The 21,839-nt window shown below is 48.2% G+C and overlaps 7 protein-coding genes across 7 annotated transcripts; 3 read left to right on the top strand and 4 right to left on the bottom strand.

Annotated features, from left to right (window-relative positions):
* Positions 1 to 217: 217 nt before the first annotated feature.
* Positions 218 to 3,173, bottom strand: I303_103251 (uncharacterized protein; the record flags this gene model as incomplete). The annotated part of the gene is made up of 5 exons (XM_065968725.1): positions 218 to 350; positions 462 to 1,483; positions 1,547 to 1,825; positions 1,888 to 2,793; positions 2,883 to 3,173. 5 exons carry the CDS (start codon positions 3,171 to 3,173, stop codon positions 218 to 220), a joined length of 2,631 nt encoding a protein of 876 aa, XP_065824797.1.
* A 569-nt stretch (positions 3,174 to 3,742) lies between these two features.
* Positions 3,743 to 6,142, bottom strand: I303_103250 (uncharacterized protein; the record flags this gene model as incomplete). The annotated part of the gene is made up of 10 exons (XM_018406596.1): positions 3,743 to 3,858; positions 3,926 to 4,042; positions 4,126 to 4,183; positions 4,241 to 4,343; positions 4,420 to 4,522; positions 4,582 to 4,668; positions 4,748 to 4,994; positions 5,064 to 5,121; positions 5,191 to 5,729; positions 5,870 to 6,142. 10 exons carry the CDS (start codon positions 6,140 to 6,142, stop codon positions 3,743 to 3,745), a joined length of 1,701 nt encoding a protein of 566 aa, XP_018265090.1.
* A 515-nt stretch (positions 6,143 to 6,657) lies between these two features.
* Positions 6,658 to 8,187, top strand: I303_103249 (uncharacterized protein; the record flags this gene model as incomplete). The annotated part of the gene is made up of 3 exons (XM_018406595.1): positions 6,658 to 6,916; positions 7,097 to 7,306; positions 7,418 to 8,187. 3 exons carry the CDS (start codon positions 6,658 to 6,660, stop codon positions 8,185 to 8,187), a joined length of 1,239 nt encoding a protein of 412 aa, XP_018265089.1.
* A 660-nt stretch (positions 8,188 to 8,847) lies between these two features.
* I303_103248 (uncharacterized protein) lies at positions 8,848 to 9,330 on the bottom strand (the record flags this gene model as incomplete). Its single annotated transcript, XM_018406594.1, has 1 exon — positions 8,848 to 9,330. The coding sequence occupies one exon, from the start codon at positions 9,328 to 9,330 to the stop codon at positions 8,848 to 8,850; it is 483 nt and encodes a 160-aa protein (XP_018265088.1).
* A 1,507-nt stretch (positions 9,331 to 10,837) lies between these two features.
* I303_103247 (uncharacterized protein) lies at positions 10,838 to 12,769 on the top strand (the record flags this gene model as incomplete). The annotated part of the gene is made up of 10 exons (XM_018406593.1): positions 10,838 to 11,043; positions 11,121 to 11,219; positions 11,281 to 11,344; positions 11,466 to 11,556; positions 11,635 to 11,708; positions 11,769 to 11,855; positions 11,931 to 12,072; positions 12,357 to 12,477; positions 12,564 to 12,657; positions 12,719 to 12,769. 10 exons carry the CDS (start codon positions 10,838 to 10,840, stop codon positions 12,767 to 12,769), a joined length of 1,029 nt encoding a protein of 342 aa, XP_018265087.1.
* A 591-nt stretch (positions 12,770 to 13,360) lies between these two features.
* I303_103246 (uncharacterized protein) lies at positions 13,361 to 14,410 on the top strand (the record flags this gene model as incomplete). Its single annotated transcript, XM_018406592.1, has 1 exon — positions 13,361 to 14,410. One exon carries the CDS (start codon positions 13,361 to 13,363, stop codon positions 14,408 to 14,410), a length of 1,050 nt encoding a protein of 349 aa, XP_018265086.1.
* Positions 14,411 to 14,751: 341 nt separating this feature from the next.
* I303_103245 (uncharacterized protein) lies at positions 14,752 to 20,071 on the bottom strand (the record flags this gene model as incomplete). Its single annotated transcript, XM_018406591.1, has 2 exons — positions 14,752 to 19,891; positions 19,950 to 20,071. 2 exons carry the CDS (start codon positions 20,069 to 20,071, stop codon positions 14,752 to 14,754), a joined length of 5,262 nt encoding a protein of 1,753 aa, XP_018265085.1.
* Between the last annotated feature and the right edge of the window lie 1,768 nt (positions 20,072 to 21,839).

Here is a 21,839-nt window from a genome sequence, read left to right as displayed (position 1 = left end):
AATTTGTTAAATACTGAAACTTTGTAGAGGTTATTTGGGTGAGATTCTTCGTGATTATTCGGTATCTGAAAGATGCGGCTGCGTTTGATTATCATGTCCATCGTTAATACAATGAATCAGACATGGACCGACTATACATGTGCAATACAATGTACTAGCTACAACAAACCGTGTATGAAAAATCCTTACCAAAATCGTATCCCATCGTCAAGCCCGCCTAATGCACTCGTGTAGCTCTAACAGGTAAAACAGTCTGACCGAGATGCGATTGTTCAATGTCCAGATTGGGAGGCGACATTGCCGTCGACGTCGATAACATCTTCTTAGATTGCCATAATCCGCAAATGTGCCTGACGAAATAGCAATTCAGACTTTGTCAGTACTGGTTTACAACGACCATGATGACTCTCTACACTTGATCTCGTCCTTCTTGTTCTCGATTCAAGGGACTCGGCACTCACTTCTTCCCATTCCCAGCTTTATCTTCTCCGACTCTACATTCCCTCGAGCAGAAAGTCAATCCGCATTTCCTGCATTCTGGGAAATTCACTCCTTCCATCCCGCATACTCCGCACGTCACATGTTTCGTCAAAGCACTAGATAGCTCAGCTTTGGCAAGTTCAGGGTCGATCGGATTGATCGCCTGATCGGAGGTCGGCTCGAAAGGTAGGATCCTCCTTGCGGTCAAATCCGTCGTTGATGCGAAAGAGGGCTTTTCAGTGGCGGATAACTGTAATGTGCGGAATTGCGGGGAAGACGATACTGCTCGAAGGGTGTTCGTAGGCGATACTCCGGCATCCTTGTGGGTGCGCGTCTCGGCGGTGGGCTGGATATCGGATTCTCGTGAAGGTATGATTGTCCGCTGAGATGCTTGAGATAAGCCTAAGCCTAATGGAGGGGACGGCGATGCGCTCGTTGGCGGAGACAATTTCCAGCCGTTTAGAGAAGGGTAAATTGGCTGGTCAAACTGCAGTCGAGATTGTTCTTGAGCATTGATCTCAGCTAAATCCGCCTTTGATTGCTTGTGGATTCGCTTTAGCGTCGAGATGGCACAATCATTGTCGCTCAGTTGGACTGTCAAGGGTTCTGATGTACCATCGTAGACGGAGCACAAGGAAGCGCCAGAAGGGCGCGATTTCAGCGTTGTTGGCATTATCCGCGAAGCTGAGATCGAGGCTACTGAGGAGGTGGATGCTTGTCGGCTATGGTTTCCCGCGGACTTCCGACGACGAGACTGCATCTTAGGAGGTGACAACGAGGCGACTGATGACTGTTCAGGCGGCGACAAATTCTTCGTAGTGGGAACAGCGGGGAAAGGGAAACTGCTGATGCGATCTTCATCTCGAGGCGTGGAAGTTAGGATATCCAGTCGTTTGGCTGCTTGGCGAATCAGATCATCCGCTGCCTCCAGACCGGTAGGTTGATTAGCGATGACTTTTCTGAAGTAATTCTCAGATTCGATATCTTGCGAAGTCATAGCAAGCTAAGCAGATTGTTAACATTGTTACACATCGATCTCCAGGCTTAAATGTTGGATCAGGCTCACGATGTAATTCATGATGATGTCTACACCTCCTCTGAGCCTTTCGATCTCTTTCGGATGGTCACGCGTTTTCACTTCATCCTGCTGCAACAGGTCTAATGATGCCATTTTCGAAGCGACAACGTAGCCTAAACGCCACACGTTTCGCCGTTTTTCAGTCTCGGTTCGAGGACGTAAGATGGTGGGAAGAGTTTGCAATGAGATGGGTGGAAGCGCAACAGGATCTTGCGACTGTATATGACCGTGCCGATAGAGTTTAAGCAATGGTTGAAGCAGGTCGTACTATAGAAACCACATCAATTGAGCAAGACTTGACACCTGCGAGGACACAATTTGGCACATACCATAGTCTGCAGGACTTCCACGTCTCTAGCAGTATCCTCAATGTCCTCGCCAAAGGGATCTTCGACCAACGCATCTCCAGGAGTCCTGACCATTGGTGACTCTAACGTTCTTCCGGAGCTAGAACTAGGATTGGATTTGGGTGGACATATGGTCTCTACCGAATCAGACAAAGGCATGGTCGATTCTTCAACATGGTCTTCATTGGATGTGAGTGTCGCTTCTTTGTGTTCGACTGCCTTGGCTTGAGGTGCTGCGCGCTTCACTTTGGTCTTGGGGTCGAATGACAGGATCTCCTCTTCGTCCATCGACTGATGATTCGGATGTGTGCGAATCGTTGGCGTCACTATGTCCACTCGAAGGGCCAAGGCATGTTGACTCTTCTCCCTTCTTCGCTTTTCCGTTTCTATTTCTGATTGGACTATCCAGCTGAGACCCAGCACAAACCATGCACCAGCTACACCCATCGAATGGGGATCTCTTACAGCCCGTTTCCCTTCTTTGGGTATTTGCCATCCCGAAGCCACCAGGTCTACCGTAGGTTTCCGAACAGGTATCGGTGGTCGAGTGGTGGGGGATGATGAAGAGGCGGATGCTGAGCCGGACCCATATGCTAAGATCTTGCTGAGTATCTTGGAGGAGATCGTATGAAAATTCGAATAACCTGAAGATTCCGCCTCGATATCAATACATGAAGACGACGATGATGATGATGAGAAAGCCCGCTGTTTGCCCTTGGGATCTAAGATTGGCGGACTGAGACGTTCGGATTCAGACTCAGTGAGAGTCGATCCTCTGATCAGCAGATTTCCGAGGGCGAGACAAGCTGCAGGCGAGCAGAAAGGCGGTAAAGCGGCCTGCGAGTAGAGCTTGATGGCTAGATCGGGATGATGGGCGATAAGTGCGGTCTGAGCAGACATGAACGAATGTCAGCTGAGTTCTCCATGACAACACACAGTTTCCTTTATCGAAGTACATTATAGCGAATACCACTCACCTGAGCATCCCACATCAGACTCTCCTCATCTATCTCACCGTCCCCCAAATCATCTCCATCCGTTATCTCCTCTTCATCCTCCTCTTCCTCTCCGTCCTTCGGCGACGAGCTCGTAGAAGTCAAGCCTATCAGTCTAGTTAGATTGGCGAACGACCCCTTGAAGGGAAGTGTTATATGCGATGGAGCTTTGTGTAGCGGCCTTGAGCTTGATGTGGCGGCATGCTGAGTGGTATTCGAAAGTCGAGCAGAAGAAGCCGAAGGAGAAGAAGATTGATTATCTGATATAGCCATTGAAAGCGGGTCGTTTCGAATGATCGTAAGGTTACAAAGAGGCAATCCGTGTTATCACTATTATCTATACATGGCCGTTGAAGGAGAAATGCGATTCAAGTCGGGAAGGAGTTGAAAAATAAATATATGAGCGGGAAAATGTGATAGGTGAATGAATGTATGGATGAAGGAATGAATGAATCAGTGGAGTGATAACATTTAGCCTGGTCTAGTCTGATTACGATTGATTACGATTCATTTCCTTATTTCCTGATTCTCATTACGTTATTTTGTAATTTTACCCTGTGTTACTAGTGACGCCTTTTGCCGAGGCACGTTCGCACCAGCATAAGCCAATCACATTACTTGATCTAATCACACGACCAACAGCCACCACCCAATCCAATCTCATAGGCATAAAATTGCCTCCGCTGAAAACTGTGCAAATGGTGCAAAAGAAGGGGCCAAGGCACTTGTTGATGACGGGTGAAACATTTGAAAGGTGCAAACCAGGAACAGCAGGGTCTGCTTGATAGAAGTGTTCTGCCGAAGCGTATTAAAAAGCAAAGATAACTGCATGACCTGTAACGCTAGGCGGAGCCGAGGTAATTGTCCCAGAATCCTATTGTGCCGTTATGTGCAGGCTCAATTGCAGATAGCCCTAGTAATCTAGTAACAAGCGAGAAGATCTCAAGGTTCTTGAAATCTGCCATCCCGATGTTCGAGCCGAAGATCAGCGAACAATACAGGGAGCAAAGGAGGGATGAGCTTACTTTTCAATATTGGCGGATCATGCGATTCGTACACAGCCTGAATGGCTTTTTCCTTGAGTAAGTTGACGAAAGGTCCCTGAGAGAAGAAAATAGCTTGCATCTCCGGAAAGAGGTTGTCTAAGCGCCCAACAAATACAAAACACCTTATCAGCCGGGAGCGGAAGCGAAATCAAGTTAGACAGTTATGTGCGACAACCCACCATATCCGTGGTTGCCCTTTGGCTGATAATCGCCTTGGAATAGTACCTCATGTTCGTGCTGAATGAATTATTCTATCAGCGGATCTTTTCTACCGCCAAGAAGACCAAGACCCACATGATTCGTGATAGCCCACCCTATAGTCGGGACGACATATATCGGCGCTATTCGATGTCCGTGACTGAAATGCCATCTGTCCGGCATCGTATCATGAGTGTAGCTGAGAGAAGCAGAGTCATAAGCTTACTTCGCCGTATTGCGAAAAAAACAACAACAACCTAGATTTGTGGACTCACACCGCAAAGGTGCCATTGGACTGTTCGGCCGCTTCAAGCAGGATGTTCAAGTAGTACTCGGTGTCTGTTCCTGCTTTAAAGCGCAGTCCAACAGAAGGCCATCCTACGAAGCCAATGTCTTAGCAAAAGTGAATGCATCCGTACGGAACTGATATGACTGACCATCTTCATGCTCAATAGCGTTGACACCATCTTCACCTAATATATCATCGAGGTAAATCATACGGTCATTACTCGTTTCCGCCATACCTATACAAGAATTCATGTATCAGCTTTGAACGGACCAAAACAAATGGGTATGGCTACGGGATAGTTGGTTTACACTTACCATGATCAGATACAATGATGACATCAATGACATTTCCCAAATTCCTCTCTTGTATAGCCTCGAACAGCTCGCCGAGCATATCATCGCACAGCTTTAAAGTATCATTAACCCCTTTCGAGTTGGGCCCGCCTTTATGTCCCGCTTGATCGATCTCAGGAAAATACGATGCGATGAATTCTGGTCTTTCCGATATTGGATGATCGAGGTATGAAAAGATGGTCTTCACCTTTTCAGACGGAGCGAGTTTCTTTCACAGCCAATACACAGACAGATCAGCTAGAGAACAGCATCCAACGAACATTTGGATGTGACTTACCCTGTACGGCACGAAAAATGAAGGCGATATCCCTGCTTTAGTGATTGGCGGACCTGGCCTGTGAGACGACGCTTGATTAGCAAACAACCGTGCAGACTAGATCAGACTCCTGAACTTTTCATCTCACCACATAATAACAGCGCTCCTCCTTTTCATTCGCTCAACGACACCCCATATCGGCTCACCCCACCACCAATTTGCATCCCAGCTCTTATCTTCCTTTATATACACGAATTGTGCTCCTGGTTCTGACGCTTCTTTCTCGTGTGTACCTTCTTTGGCATTTGTATGTGAAGTGAATAGTGGGTCGTAGAAATTATTTGCTACGATACCATGAGATTCGGGGTGAAGACCAGTCATAAGTGACCAATGATTTGGAAATGTCAAACTTGGGAAAACCGGCTGCATCGATTCTGCCCTGATACCATTCGACCGTGTCGATATTGACAAGAGATTCGGCAAGAGATCTTTGTGAGATGATAGGTATTCTGGTCGGAAGCCGTCCAGGGAGATTAAGAGCACGGTAGGGTAGAAATCGTGAGTTCCATTCGATAAGGTCGACAGGTGTTTTGGGGTAAAAGGTATGACGAAGGAAAGATCTGGGAGAGAAGATAAGATCAAGAGGATCAGTGGAATTGCTAAAAGGTATAAGAGTGGTTTTGGGAGCTATTCAGAAAAAAGGGCATAAGCTCGACGAGACGATAGAGGAGTAACAGATAAGTCTGCAGACTGTTGTAGAGATGACCATGATAGGACAGCAAAAGCTGATGAGATTATGATCATGCATGAGAGAAACAACAGCTCACTGGGACACCTAGGATTCTGATCCAGCCTTTCCGCCGGCGCCCTTCGTCCAACATCATAGGCTTGAATGAGGCATTGTCCCCGGCAAGCAATCCATCTTGTTCTTCGAAATCTTCAACATGTCCCTCGTCTCCATTCGGAAATGATCCTTTGGTGGCAGGACGGGCCGTCAGATCATCCTCTGACCCGGACATGAGATCCTCACCCACGTCTTGTGATGATTCGGATGACCGTTTTATCTTGCCTTTGGTTTTATAGCTCGGTGAATTCGGCATGATCGCTAGCGATAACCGACCATATATGGAGTTCGATCGTGGAGGATCTCGCGGCAAGACGAGCTCCGATTGCCAGCAGCGGATGTAGATGGAAGGGGAGAAGGAAGGGCGTGTGCGCCTTAGGATGGAGAGGTCTGATCAGTATGTCACCTGCGTAGAATGATACTTGTCAGGGGCAACTTATGGAGGAGGGCAGCGAGGTGGACGTTGTGGAAGGGTTTCAGGTGGAGGCGCAACACGATAAACTGTAATGGATATTAGCGGAATCAGATCAGAATCGTAATTCATCACAAGCTTCATTACGAAATGCCTGATTAGGAGTTTGTAATCGCCAAAGTCGCGTCGTGCAATCTTCCTCCTGCCTTGTACCATTCTGGTCCTCTGTCTTCGCTCAATACCTACCCTTTTTCGGTGTAGCAGCGAAGCTCTCCGAGCTCGAGCAGGAATACGATTAGCAAGGAGAAAGGATTCTGTTCCAAATCACCCCTTCTTGCCTAGTCACTGTCCCTTTCACCATGATCCGCCAAAATCACCTTTTACCGATACTATTCACCCTGGTCTTACTGGCTATACCGATCCTAGCCTCGTCAGGAGATAGGAACCCGACATTCCAGCATTGTCTCAAAGGATGTCAATTGACATATTGCGAGCCTCACCAACCTCCCATCCCGGCTTACTTGCGCATGTTCGGCTGGACATGTAAAGAGAATTGCGCATATGAGTGTGGACACACGTTCACTGATAATATCAGACCGGGGAATAGGAATCATCAATGTGAGTATGGAGCTTGAATTCTGGCAATCGCCATCATCCTCCTTGAATTCCTTGAAAATCTTCGTAAGAGACGCAGTTGCAAACTGCAGACTGTTTATCTATTTCCCCTACGAATCAATTTGCATGTCTGTGAACACTTAAGCTCCCCTAGTTGTATTTGCTTACCCCGTATACTCCTAGTCTACGGCAAATGGGCGTTCTACCGACTAGGCCCATTCCAAGAACCGTTCTCAATCTTGATGTCTGTAGGAAACTTCTATGTCAATTGGAAAGGGCTAGAACAGCTCCGAAGAAGGGTAAGAAAGGAGAATGGAATGAGGAATTGGTTGATCGCTTTGGCGTTTGTGCAGATGAACACCTGGATATGGAGTAGTGTCTTCCATGCTCGAGGTGAGTGCATCATAACCTCAAGACCTCACACGTCCAAATTTACATTCGTTCTCAATTCCACGGAACACATGCGTGGAGACATCGCTGACAATCATCCTCAACTCTATGAAGATACACCCAACACCGAACGATTAGATTATTTCTCCGCTACACTTACCATCTCCTTCACCCTCCTCTACTCCCTCATCCGGGTCTTCCACTTACGCACTCCCATTTCCTCATCTAAGTACCTCTTCCCCGTATCGGCTACTATCGGCTTCATCGTCCTCGGTCATTTCACCTACCTCCTCTCCTTCCCCACCGGTCAATTCCCTTACGGGTACCATACCAAATTCAACTTGATCCTCGCTGCCGTCCATAATATCTTATGGATCTCATGGTCCCTCTCTTTCCAACTGCCCTTCCCCAAAATGACCTTCCTCGGTAAAATATACACCTACCCTAAACCCTACCCACCTAACGATCCAAAGACGACCGAACCGAAACCCTCGGAACACAATACACCCCTAATCCTCGTTCTGCTTACAACCCTAGCCATGTCATTCGAGCTGTTCGACTTTGCGCCTGTCGGCCGAATCATTGATGCGCATTCCCTCTGGCATGCGTGCACGATCCCGCTTACGATTGCTTGGTGGCATTTCATGATTACCGATGCGATCGAGTTGGAGGGGTCACTGCTTTCGGCTTCGGGCAGAGGGGGAACATACACAACTCTGGGATCAGGCTCCGATGGGAAACAATCAGGGAGTGGAACTGAAGAGCGGGGTGAAAACGAACCACCGGCACCGAGGACACCGAACTTTGCGCAACTTGCAGCCTCAGGAAGGTTGGGGAATGCGGTCAGTCCGGGTAAGAGCCCTAAATTGGACAAGCCGGAGTGAACCTGCATGAAAAATACCAGAGAGGGTTTGTCTAGAGAAGCGAGAGTCAATAGATAAGCGAAGAAAAAAGATACATCACTCGGTCCGCTGAAAAGATATGCATATGTCCCATTCACTTTTATAGCTTACAACCTAAGAACAATTGAGTTCTTGTCGGAGAGCAAGCAAATTGCGTCAGCCCCAATGCCTTCGCTCCGAGCACGCGAAGAAACGAATCGTCTCCGATTGCAAATATCGATCGCCTGAGGCGTGGACCCGTTCAAAGGATAAGAGAAGTGCCCTTCGGCCTCTCTTGTAGGTCAGTTTAGACCGTCTGCTCAAGTACTCCGCTATGGAAAGTGGAGAAAGGAGCTTTCGTGAGGAGTACATACATCTCGGTGATTCGCAATGAATGGTCGGTAATACAGTACACCTGAGTCCAGACCAGAGAAGGCGAGAAGACGAGAGGTGGATTTGAGAATGAGAGATTGCTAATCTGGACCCAGGTCGATCGTGCTCATTCTGGCAGCTGTCCAATTCCGAAGTGCTGTACAGAAGGATGAACACGCGTTGGCCGCCATCTCACAATACCATGCATTTGTGACATCCACTGCGAACTTCCGATATTGCTAACCAGCCACTGTACCCCGCAATGTGGTATTCCGTGCTGATGAAGATCACTTAGTTCCATTCACCCTCTACCAAGCTGATAGTCCCTTGAGAAGTCACGCCATTCTCTCCTTGGGTGGGATGCGCCAGCGCTCGGACAAAGTCGTCAGGTACAACATACCCCACTTGTTCATTCAAGGCTTCAGACGAAGGAACACCAACTCCGCTGGTTGCTGTACAATAGTATCTTACGACTCCTTGTCTGTCGTATACTCCCGGTCTGGTATTCGTGGGCTTCGGCTCGGTGATGGATACGGCCACGTTGATAGCGGAGGAATATGCGCAGTTGGAGGTCATCTGCTCGCACCTAGCATTATCTCTTGGATCGGTATATCGTTCTAGGATCTCTTTCCATCGAGCTCGGGGTGCAGGCTCCCTGGATGCGATGGTATTGCCGAATCGATCAAAGGGGGTGTTTATGGCATCGCTTGTGACTTGGTCGAGTAGACCTTCTAGAGCCATTCGAAGAGCACCTTGAGCAATGTCGGATGACATTGTTGTATCCAGTTGAGCTGATGCTGCGAGATGTGTGAGGAGGAGTGAGGGTTATTTAATGGACCAAATGAGTGCGAAGGTATAATTCAAGCTTTTATAGTGTTTTTCTTGAAGACACGGTAACTGAGGATGAATTGGGCAAAGGCAGACAGGGAATGCGGCTGAGCTACCTTCTGCGCACAATCATGAGGTATCTGCTTTCCAATATCTTGACAATCTCGATCGAAGTGTCTTCTAATGCAAAGTTAGGCCTTGGACGAAGACTACGAATGTATCCACGGAAATCATGGCCAAAGAGAACTGTAATAATCCTCGTCAGTGGCCTCAATAGCACCACCACATGGAGTGACGACCTTCGAGTGCCTTCGTCGTCAGAAGTCTAATATCGAGTCTTCTAATGCAAATCACCAAAGGACCGCGAATGGCGATGACGAATGTCATAGCTTGGTAGGCTTTGGTCAGACAAATCGATGAAGAATCTGTAATTTAGGAGCGAAACCCTGTATACCACTGGAAGCCTGATTAACTGCTTTTTTTTCTCCCTCAAAGGTCAGATGAAGTGAGATGTATTTGATGATCAGTGGTTAACGTATCACTTCGTCATCAGGAGCGTGAGCACAAGCGCATCAACCATCAATTATCAATCATCAGCTTAAGCGTCGTCATTTAAGATGACACGATATACTGCGCTGATCTTTGATGCCAAGCCAATCGCACCTCCTTTATCACTCCAACATTCATCAATTCAGGTCGAAGACCGTTTAGTACAACAGTGGGACATCCGACATGATGAAAAGACCACAAGACGGCAGAGGAACAGTCATTGCTGCTTTGCTGTTGCCATGAAAGAAGAAGAAGAAGAAGGATGAGACTACGTTGACCATGCTTGTTGTAGACTCAAAACCTCAGGGACCGGGAAGTACGGAATGGTACTATGGCAGCATCAAACGGAGGGCAAGGTGAGAGGTGGAATCAGGGTTCTAGAAGGAAATTAAGGATCAAACAACAACAAGATCGAATTCCGGTTAACCATACTGTCAGGTTGACCGGACATTACAATTGTTTGCTAATCCCCAACGAAAGATTACAATCAAGGTGATTGGAAGCTTAGCGAATAATCCTAATGGACCACGTTTGTCAGCAGTTTTTTGATTTGTATCATTGCACGGTCCACCAGTGACACGGATGACCCTGTTTTTTCATTTCATACCATCAAATTATTATTATGCAGCACATAGACAGAAAAAAACAAACGAGTATCATCCAATCTCATCAGCTCATCATTCCTTGTCAACTCATCTCTTCTTCATCTCATCACTTCATCTATAATCATAACTTCGACAGCAGCTTCCTCCTCATTTGAAAAGCTATAATTATAGTAACTCCCCAAAGAACCCTCAGACGCTCTTTTAGTCTTTTTCAATAACGAGACGCGTTCCCTTTGTTGACATCAACAGACGCGATTCTTCTTCCTTCTTCAATCCTATAAACCCAACAACGAATTATAATGTCACCATTAACAGCCTGGACACCTGGACCCGGTCCTCTCTACACCATCATCACCTCAGTATGGGAAGCACTCGGCGTACCTAAAGTACCCATCCAGTACAAGACCTGGGTTCCAGGATCATCCCCACTCTCCACCCAAAAAGAGGTCGTAGCTGCTATCGGTACCTACCTTCTCGTCATCTTCGGTGGAAGAGAGCTTATGAAGTGAGTCTTCTTTCTCTCCTCTTAATTTTGTGATGTCTCTGAGTCTCCTTGGCGCTGACGAGATATGCCTTACATAGGAAACGACAACCTTTCAAGCTTACTGGACCTTTCAGATTCCACAATGTTTACTTGACTCTCGGTTCAGGTCTTCTCCTCGCCTTGATGCTCGAAGAGATGTGAGTGATCTCCCTTCAGAGCTTCGAGAATCTTGCTGACCTGCTACTTGCCTACTCACAGCGTTCCCATGTTCCTCAAACACGGATTCTTCTGGTCAATCTGTAACCCCACCGCTTTCACCCCTGTGAGTTTCGCTTATCATCCCCAAAAAATCGTTATCTACCTATCTCATGTGAAACAGCCGATGTTCCATCACGTCATGCATTCCGCTGACTATCGTTGACCAATTCATTTGGACTGAATAGAGACTCGTTACCTACTACATGATCAACTACTACATCAAATACGTTGAACTTATCGACACCGTCTTCCTTGTCCTCAAAAAGAAGCCTTTGGGTGAGTATACTGCCCTGACAGCATATCGCCTTCTTTCGCAGTATGGAAGAGGAAGCGCTTATTCTTAACGTGGTATAGCCTTCCTCCACGTCTTCCACCATGCCGCTACTGCTATCTTGTGTTTCACTCAGCTTGAAGGAGAAACCTCTGTTGTGAGTTTTGTAAGGTTTCCCGGAAATCGCGATTTTCCTCGGGCTGACGAGATATGACAGCAATGGGTCGTGATCACTCTCAACCTTCTCGTCCACGTTATCATGTACTACTACTACTACGCCACCGCTGGTGGTGCCAAGATCTGGGTACGTAGCCTCTGCCCGACTCCACTGAATGATTTACGGGGTTCAAGAGCTGATCATTTTGCTTGTTACGCGTAGTGGAAGAAATACCTCACCTCGATGCAGATCACCCAATTCATCATCGACCTTTTCATCGTCTACTTTGCCAGCACGTTTCTCTTCTCATACCGTTTCGGGCACAACCAATATCCCAACTTCCCATCCCCAATTTCACCTTCTAGTTCGCTCAATTTCCTCTTATTCGTTTTCTATCTGTTTACAACAATCCTTCATAATCCGGAAGTGTCTCCCACACGCACACCCACACACTTCCCTCTCATACCCTACCACTCAAGGTATCAGCACTCCAATGCGATCTCGATTGATAGGGTATGAGAACAAGTGATTCCCGGATTATCCACACCGCCTTCTTCACACATACACACCATCTCTTCATTCTTCGCTGTATTTGGTTGTGCCCACAAAGGGCCGTCCTTTGCTGACTGATGATTTCGCCTCGAATAGCTTACAATCATTTTGCTACCAAGTACACCTCCATCCCAGCTGTTGGCGATTGTGCCGGAAGTGAAGGTGCTGCTCTCTTCGGATGCGGTCTTTTGACTTCTTACCTCTTCCTTTTCATCGCGTGAGTAGAATGCTCTTTGTTCTGTTCCATCCCGTATACAGCGAAAGCTGATTTATTATTGCTGATCACCTTGACCCACTCTTCAGCTTCTACCGAGCTACTTACAAGAAAGGGGCCGCTGCCAAAGCCGCCAAGAAGGCCAACGGTACTGCCGATGTCAGAGGATCATCCAAATCCAAAGTGAGCATGAAGATAATTCTTGTCTATCTAGGCCATTGATGGCTGACCCTTGCTGCAGTAGGTGATCGTCCAAAACAAACGCGGGACGACCGTCGTCACGGAAGTCCAGTAGTACGTCAAGGAGGAAACGTAGGGAGGAACTGGCAGAAGAAAGCCAGATAGTCAAGGAGGATGGGCATTACTTGGGGGGAACATCCATCACACGGGTGGATGGAAGGATATACATTTGGAGGAGAATAGAATTCAGGCTTTTTCCCCATAATCAGGCATTTCAACAATCGTCCTTCCCTTCTCACGTTTTTACCATAGAACGATGGATTCAGAAGGAAGGATAATATATATACCATTTCGAAAAGTGATCATCTCATATGACACCAAGTCAAATCAATTCACCCATACATTTCTTTCTTTTTATCATTATTTTGGTCATCATTCGATCAATCATACAAAATCATGACATGTCTCTCCATGCAGAAAATCACCATGCCCATCCATTCATTGAATCCCATGCAATTTGACATCATGCCTTCTGACCCGTCCAAAGGAGTGCTGATGGTATTCTCGCTACAAGTAGAAAATGGGTGAACCGTCGATCATAAGTGAGTTACTCATTATTCGTCTAGAGCACCTGCTGACAGTCTTTACAGTGCTATTCATTTATTTCACACGCATTAGAGACAGAAATACAACGCAGCGTATCAAGATGACTCCGGAGGAAAGACAGAGCTTGCGCGAATGCATTATCCGTAACCTCACCACGGCCACACCGGAAATTGTCGAGACATGGGAGACTGAATGGGCTGGTGGCAATTCGCGTGACAACCGATTGTTTTCCGTCGACCGAATAGAGAAGAAGCTCCGGGCCACATACAGTGAGATCGCTGAGACTCTTCTCACCCGAGGAGAGATACCAGCTTCGACGTACGAGATCGGTGTGTTTGGTAAGATCGATAATCGACGTTATGTAGCGGGTAGAGAAGCGTGGACGGCCACGCTCAGGTTCAAGTGTTTTACCTCGAATCAAATTCAGATACAGGATGAGAATGAGAATGCAGATGACCAAGTGCGAGTTGGAACAGAGTTACAATCGCGATGGATCAGTCCGGTCAAAGTTGAGCTGGTCGATGATCCCCCGGAAAGACTCGCGTCTATCCGACCAAACTCGATGCATCGGCTAGAGGATTATGAGGCCTACTACTCGAATATAAGGCCAAAATTAGCATCGACACCGGCTACTCCAGGGTTTAGCACTGCCGCATACACCCATGCATCTGGAATTCATGCTGGTCCATCAACTTCACCTTCAACTTCGACTTCAACTTTACCTTCTCCAGATCAAGCTTGGAACCGAGCTTATGATGATCTCGAAAGAACGAAAGACAACGCACAACTGACCAACGCTACTCAAGCATTATACACGGCCTGTTCATCGTACATACAACGCCTTGAATCCATCGACAATCCAGCGCTGGGTCTGAATGAAAGCATCTTGAACCGATTGGCCCTCACGATGGAGACTGACGCATGTAGGGTTTTGAAGACCAGCGGAGTGTTGGGAAGGACAATACCACTACGTCAATCTCGCATACCCAAATTTACGCTTGTAGGTTCGGCGATCCATAAGCAAGATCCGTACTTTCGATTTACAGGTACTTACAAGGGAACAATCCCCTTACCGGATGAAGAGGAGTTAGTGCTCAACGACGTTCCGTTTGCTTATGAGGTGTCGGATGATACATCATTCCCTTGGTGACGACGATGACTGATTAGATTAATTTCTGCCACTGATTAGATTAATTTCTGCCAACCTTTCTCTTTCTTTGATGTTTTCACGGGTCCACAAATGTGTGAACATATGTATGACGGTCGCAAAATCGATTTTGCATAAGTCTATATACTGTAAAATGCCATAAAAGCCCAAAATTTGTATTTACTGATCTATCTAAACTTTTGAAAGTGTACTTTAGTGTCCTAATTGCTGATTGTCCTAGAGTACGCTACTGTTATTGTGACTGTTACTGCCACTGTCATTAACCCATCTACTGTATCGCACCTCTCAACTTGCATTCACGGCTACTTGACCACGAACACAACCTAAGTAGCTTTGTATAAAGCCAATTTACCACCGGCACCACAGTATTCCCGCTGATTACCTGGACAAAGCATATTACAAGCCGAGTCCGCCTGTTTCGTCGAGGTCGAAGCGAGTGTATTCGCACACCAACATTCTTGTCCGTATTCCGCTCCGGCATAGGCGTATCCTTTAGCTTGACATCCCGAGACACACCATTCGGCAGTCATACCCGTCGAATTCGTAAAGCTGTACGAAGGCAGAGCTCGTCCGTTCGTAGCTTCCGAATAACATCCTTGGAGTTTGTATGTACCCACAGTTGCCACCAATTGAGGCGGTACGTAAGATGTGTAATTGTACACCGAAAGTCTGGAGGGACCACCGCAGATATCAGAGGACGATGGACTACCTGCACAAGCCATGTTACACCCTGTGAAACCGAGAGCAGAGTACGATTGAAGAGCGGTCCCGCAGTAGCATTCTCGCCCGTACTCTAGACCAGCCAATGGCAGGTTCTTGGAGAGACAGAATGCCTGACATTGTTGGATCGTCATGCTGTCGCTAGCTGTGTTTGCCAAGCTCAACGCTCGAGGGTTGGTCTCGTTCGCGCAGCCTAGGTATTGCCATGGAGTAGCGGAGGCAGAAGCGGATGGCGCGATCGATGCGGAGCTAGAGGTTGACGAAGGCTTGACTGAGCTTGAACTTGAGCTTGAAGGGGCGGCGGAGCTGATCGAGGAGGAAACAGCGATCGAGCTTGCGGATGTTGAGGAGGAAGCCGCGGCACTTGAGCTTGAAACAGGAGCCTTGCTTGACGATGACGATGCTGATGCTGAAGAGCTAGCTGCGACCGAGGAAGAGCTGCTCGATGGTACAGCGCTTGAAGATGAGGAACTGACGGGAGCAGACGAGGAGGCGACGATGGAAGATGCTGATGACGAGGGAGCAGCGGATGAAGCCACACTTGATGAAGCACTCGCACTAGCACTTGCGCTGGCAGAGGCCGAGGTCGAGGTAGTGGTGGTGTTCACATAAGTGTAGACCGATAGACCATTTGATCCACCGCAGTATTCAAGCTTGTTGCCCATACAGACCATGTTACATCTCCCGTCCAGAGTTGTCGCACTGCCAGTCTGGAAGGTGTTTCCACAGTAACATTCCCGCGCATACTCCACTCCGAAGTAGGTGTATCCGGCGCAAGTCGCTGCGCAGATCTCGAGAGTCATCGTGTCGGAAGCGAGCGTCTTACTGGTTAGGGCTCGTCCTTGAGTGGCCTCGGTGTGGCAGTCTACAAATTTCCAGTTGCTGCTGTTTGTGCTGATCAACGAAGGTTGAACGGGACCAGTCGGAGTAGCTGAGGCTGAAGCGGAAATGGAAGTAGAGGTCGAGCTTGCGACAGAAGACGAGGGAGCTACCGAGGACGAAGGCGCAACACTGGAAGCCGATGATGAAGCTGCTGAGCTTGAGACGGCTGCGGATGAGGTAGTGACATTGTTGAATTGATAGACGGATAAACCGTTGGGACCACCACAATACTCAAGGCTATTGCCCATACAGACCATGCTGCATCGACCATCGGTAGTGGTGAGCGAACCAGCTTGGAAGACATTACCACAGTAACATTCTCTAGCATACTCGACACCGAAATAGGTGTACCCTGCACAGGTTGACGCGCACAACTCGAGCGTCATGGTATCTGAGGCCAATGTCTTGCTTACCAGAGCTCGACCGTTAGTCGCTTCGGTGTGACAATCGAGGAACTTGTAGGAACCGATAGTTGCTGGTTGTACAGGCCCAGTAGGTGTGGCAGAAGCCGATGAGGAAGTAGCTGAGACCGAGACCGACGCTGAGACGGAACCGGAGGCTGAAGCCGAAGCCGAAGCGGACGCAGATGTCGAAGTAGTGGACACTTGAACGGAGTACAGATTGAGCTTGCTTCCGGCACCACAGTACTCGCTGGCGTTGCCAGAACAAAGCATGTTACACGAGGACAGCGTTGTGGGCACTGATCCAGCCGCAAGCGAGTTCCCGCAGTAACACTCGGCGCCATACTCCACACCCGCATAGGTGTACCCTTGGCACGCGGCAGTACAGTTGGCGATCGAGTTGTAGTTACCAAGAGCTTTGGCTACTGACAAAGCACGACCCTGGGTGGCTTCGGTGTAACAACCGAGACTCGTGAATCCGTTGGTCCCGTTGTTCGTAGTTGGCGGCAGAGGTGCAACGTAAGGAGCAGCGGTCGTATCCCTGAAGAGCGAGATGTAGGAGCCAGCATTGGTGTTGTTTCCGTTTCCACCACAGATCTGGTTGATATCGCCGCCGCACGCGTAGTTACAGTTTGAATCGTCAACTTGCAAAACGGGAGGGGTAGGTCCACACCAGCATTCTCTGAGATATTCCGTTCCTGCATAGGCGTAGCCGAGATCTGCACATGCCTTGGTACATTTCATGTTGGTGTTGTCGTCCGATTGATAGATGTTGGTCTTGAGCTGTCTATCAGGGTTCCACTCTTTGAAACAACCTTGGTATCTGAACTTGGAAGTACCGTTGGCGAATTGTGGAAGGGATTGTTCACTGACAGCATTGCAGGTGAATTGAATGTGTTGTTTCCCGAAAGCGGGGTCACCCAAGTTCATCGTCCATTGAGCGGTCCCAGAGTACGTGTCCACGTCAATTTGACTCTTTGGTGCGGCACAGAAAAGAGTGGCGGTAGCGCTTTCACCAGGTCCGAGCGTGGTACCCTCGGCGAGATCAATCTGGTTAACAGCACCGATAAGACCACCGACACCGAAGGGTGGCTTCGACACGGTGACTGATAGTCTAGTGGAGGAGTTAGTACCTGCATTGGTCAATCGTAGCTTAAGATTTCTGGTGGTTCCTTCCGTAACATCGCCGAAAGAGAAAGCGGTGTTATTATCATACTTGATCCAAGCGGTTCCGTTCGGGTTTTGGAATTCCAACAAAGCGGTAGGGTATTCACCAGAAACACCGAGGACGTCAACTACCTTTGTTCCTCCGGTAGAGACGATGTTGAAGAATTGAGCGTAGTTGCCAGAGACAGTAGGGTTGAAAGCGACATTGACGGTGGCTTGACTGTTTCCAGCAATCGTAACGGGGATTCTAGTAAATGTGAAAGGTCCACAAACAGCTGTGGCATTGACCACTTGTACAGTAGTGAATGGACCAGTCTCGCTTGTTGGTGAACATTGAATTGCGGTGATGGAAAGGTTTGCATTTCCTTGGTTGAGCAGAATGACCGATTGACTCACTCCGCCAGCTTCCTGGCCTGTGATAACCCCGTCGAAACTGACTGTGTTGGGAGTCACAGCAAGAATGGCATTGGCACTCTGCGAGGTACCCTTAAGTCGGACGGGAGTGTTGGTACTGTACCCATTGATGGCTTGTGTAGTGTTGATCAGAGCATCCGAAGACAAAGGACCGACTTGACCAGGGGTGAAAGCGGCCTGGAAGGAGAAAGTTTTGCCGGCAGCAATATTGACAGGGAAGGTCCCATTGCCGAGGATGAAGTTCTTGTTTCCGTTGATGCTCATACCTGTAACGGTGGTGGCAACGTTGGCATTACATGAGATGGTCTTGTAGCCAGAAGTACCGTTGATGTTGACGGTACCGAAGTCGACCGGGGTGGTACAGTTGAGAGGAAGGTTGACAGGGGAGCCGAAACCATAGAAGTATCCAAGTGTCGTGGTCATGTAGACTCTAGCATCGCCGAAGACTGGTCGGTTGAACTTGGTCGTACCGGGAATAACAAATGAGTTGATCAGGGTCAGAGCGCCATTGACGGGAACAGCATTGTAGATTCGCAAATTGGCGTTCTCAACATCGGAATTCCAGACGAGACCTGTACCGGGTTGGTCGTTCAACGAAGTGGTAGTACCGTGACCACTACCGAGAATATAAGCATTCTTCTCGGGGGTGTCGGCGACCTTGGTGAATGAGGGAACTCCGTTGTCACATGAGAACTTGAAGACGTGGGTCTGATATTGAATGACGTTGATGTAAATGTAACCACCTTCCAAAGGGTAGACACCTGCACCAGCATACACGGAGTTCTCGTTTTGATAAACTTGAAGCACAGCATCAAGCTTGTTCGGGCCATTTTGGTAACCACCCATATTATCGAGATCGATCCAGTATGTCTTTCCGCTCTTTCCGGTCACCACACCAATTCGCTGCACACTTCCGCAAGAGAACTGACTGGGCAATATCTCAAGAGGGGAGGTACCGAGATCCTTGTCCGCACCATCCAGCTGCGTCTTCTCCCACGGCATGAAGAAGTCAACCGGAGTCAGGGTCCCATCGGAGTTGATGGTCATGTGAACAGCAGCTTCTTCGAGAGATGTAGGCACTTGTCGACCGTTGACTGGAACACCATGAAGTTGAGAGGCATAACCATTACCGGTGGCGAAGAACATAGAACCCCTTCCATCAGAGGCAAGACCACCACCTGACATCCAGACTCCTCCACCTGGCGTGGTATTAGGCACTCCGGCTCCCTCAGTAGCGTATCTTTCAACTATGTTTCCACTGTCTTTGTCGAAGCCCATGATCCACCCTGTGAAGTTGTATTGCACACAATGAGAAGCGAATCCAGCGTAGATGAATTGGCCTTGTTGAAGCAAGGCTGGTCGCTGATGGTGAATACCTCCATTGAAAGATCGGACAGGGTTGTTTCGCGCAACGGTACCTTCCAGGTTGACGGGGAAGTTGGATCTTTCAGACAGATCGTTGACATTGATAGCGTGGAAGTAGTACCTTCCGTTGGGTCTACCTTTTGCACCGTTGTCGTTCTGGTCTACGTAAGTCTTCGTGGTAAGGTACCAAGTATCGGTGTTGGGGTCGATCACACCGGTAGCAGTTGAACCGATATGGGGATTGATATCAACACAGCCATCTAGATCTGAGGTGAGGAAAGGGATGTGCAGGTTTCTTGAAGCGACAATAACACCGGTCTTCGCATTGAGCTTGTAGATGTTGTTTTGCTGGGTGGCAAGGTAGACATATTGGACCCCGTCGCTAGGGGTAGTGTAAACAAGGGGTGAAGCGAATGTTTGTTCGGGTACACCACGGTAGTTTCCTGGCAGTTGGGTCTTGAAGATCTGACCAAATTGCGAGCTACCGACCACTGCAGGGTCCATGTTGTGATTGCTAGAATCGATCGTTAGCTCGATTGATACTCCCGTCGCGGACAGTGTTGTTGACCTACTTCTGATAACCTGATCGAGACACATCTCCACCCCAAGTGATCGTGTCAGTCGACCCGAGAGCGGTGACGACCGAGAAAAATGACAAGATTTGAAGGACGGTATAAAGAGTAATGGACAACATCTTGGTAGATGTTTCCGGTCTGCGGGTAGAAAAGAATACCAAGGGGGAATAAGGATTGTCTGCGTGAAGCAAAAGCGGCAACAGCACTTCACGCTATTTGGGATATCTTCAAGATGGGGGAGAATGTTCGATCCATCTCAATATTGAGACTAGGAAGTAATCAGATATATATATATACAAGTAAGTCAGTATTCCTGCGTCGAGGAAAGTTAGCGCGTTACTGGAAAAACAACGCCAATCGTGACACCTCTTCCGACCCTGCCGGATCAGCGGGAAACGAAGAAGAAACAGATGGTAGATCTCCCTTCTTCCTCTCGTTTCCTGCCGTACCTTATACCGGAACACTTTTTTAGCCATTCCTGAGTCATGTTCCTAGGATCGACAGGAACCGAAACAGTGAAAAAAACATGTTCTATTCATCGGTGGTGTAAAAAGGCTCTCCTCTGATGCATTAAGCTTATTCAGTGGTGATTTTTCTCGAATGTCTCGCGTGTTTTGCTTTTTTACCCTTGAGGTGAGTACCAGATTATTTTGCCTCCAGCCCAAGCGGCAAAGCGCCAGTCGATTCAGCGGGGGAGTACGACTTAAGGGAATTCTGACGGTAACTAGGAACCGGATCTCACCCGCACGGATGCAATGTGCCTAATCCGGATTGACGATCATGTTCAATCAGCATACGACCTCAGACTAGTTTAATTCTGAGCGGGATGGGATCGGGACCTCACAAGCGGAGCATTCGCCTTTCCGGGTCCGATATCTGTTGCACCTGGAACGCGAGCGATTCTGCACATACTGCCCTCGCAAGCCAATTATGGAATACAAGCTGTGGTGGAATCAACTTGCTTAAACTTCGTAACGAGGTGGCGGGTTTCACTCAGCCCGCGGGACACACACACACTATAACGTGCTGTAAATGGAATGAACACACCTTGATAAAGCTTGCATAAATGCCGGAACAGACAGGTGAACGTCAGCGGCCTTCGGAAGTTTTGCTGGAACAGTAGAGATTTCCTGGATCGCAGGCACTGGTTATATTTGCTGGATCCATTCCTTAGAATGGGAGTCCAGTGATAAAGATAAGATAGACCCTGGCACGCTCAAAAAGACCACTGACTCAGGGTTAATGGGAAGCGAAATTTCCATCAAGCCTTTACAGCACCATCGGAGTCCACGCGATAATATCGGTGTCGAAGCTGCCTGCTTTTGGTGAACCGAGCAGTAGACCGGCGCAGCAGCTAAAAATAACGTCTGGGGATCGATACCAGCGACAGTAGTAAACTTCTGCAGTACAGAACTCGATGAGTGTGCATAGTACAACCGATGAGGTCGCCTGTGCTCGCTAGTAAGAAAAACAGATGACTTTCCATTTCCACGTGGGCGATTAGGGCACTTCGACCGCCAAAGCTTACGATGTTCACACCTAGCCATAATCAGTGGTGAGACATCGTCATCATCCCTCATGACTAACGCTGAAGCTTGGGAATCACATACTCAATGCATGACGTTAGTACGGTATTTCAGGATTGACAAAACACAGAGGTTCTTGATGAGCCGAGATCTCCCGCATCGAGGCACGTGGGCCGCGGCAAGGAACGTCAAAAACTATCTTGTGTGCTTCACATCTTTCGAAAACGCGTTTTCAGCCTGATGCATACTCCCAAATCACGGTTGTGACCTGGAAGAAATCATCAACTGCCAGTCTAGAATGCAGACCACCGCAATTGCATCAAAAATGACACGTCATGGCCGAAGACTTCCACGTAGGTCA

This window comes from Kwoniella dejecticola, chromosome 3 (assembly GCF_000512565.2).
Source record: "Kwoniella dejecticola CBS 10117 chromosome 3, complete sequence".
Classification (NCBI taxonomy): Eukaryota; Fungi; Basidiomycota; class Tremellomycetes; order Tremellales; family Cryptococcaceae; genus Kwoniella; species Kwoniella dejecticola.
The sequence above is the reverse complement of the archived record's forward strand: the minus strand, read 5'-3'. Positions and strand labels throughout refer to the sequence as shown.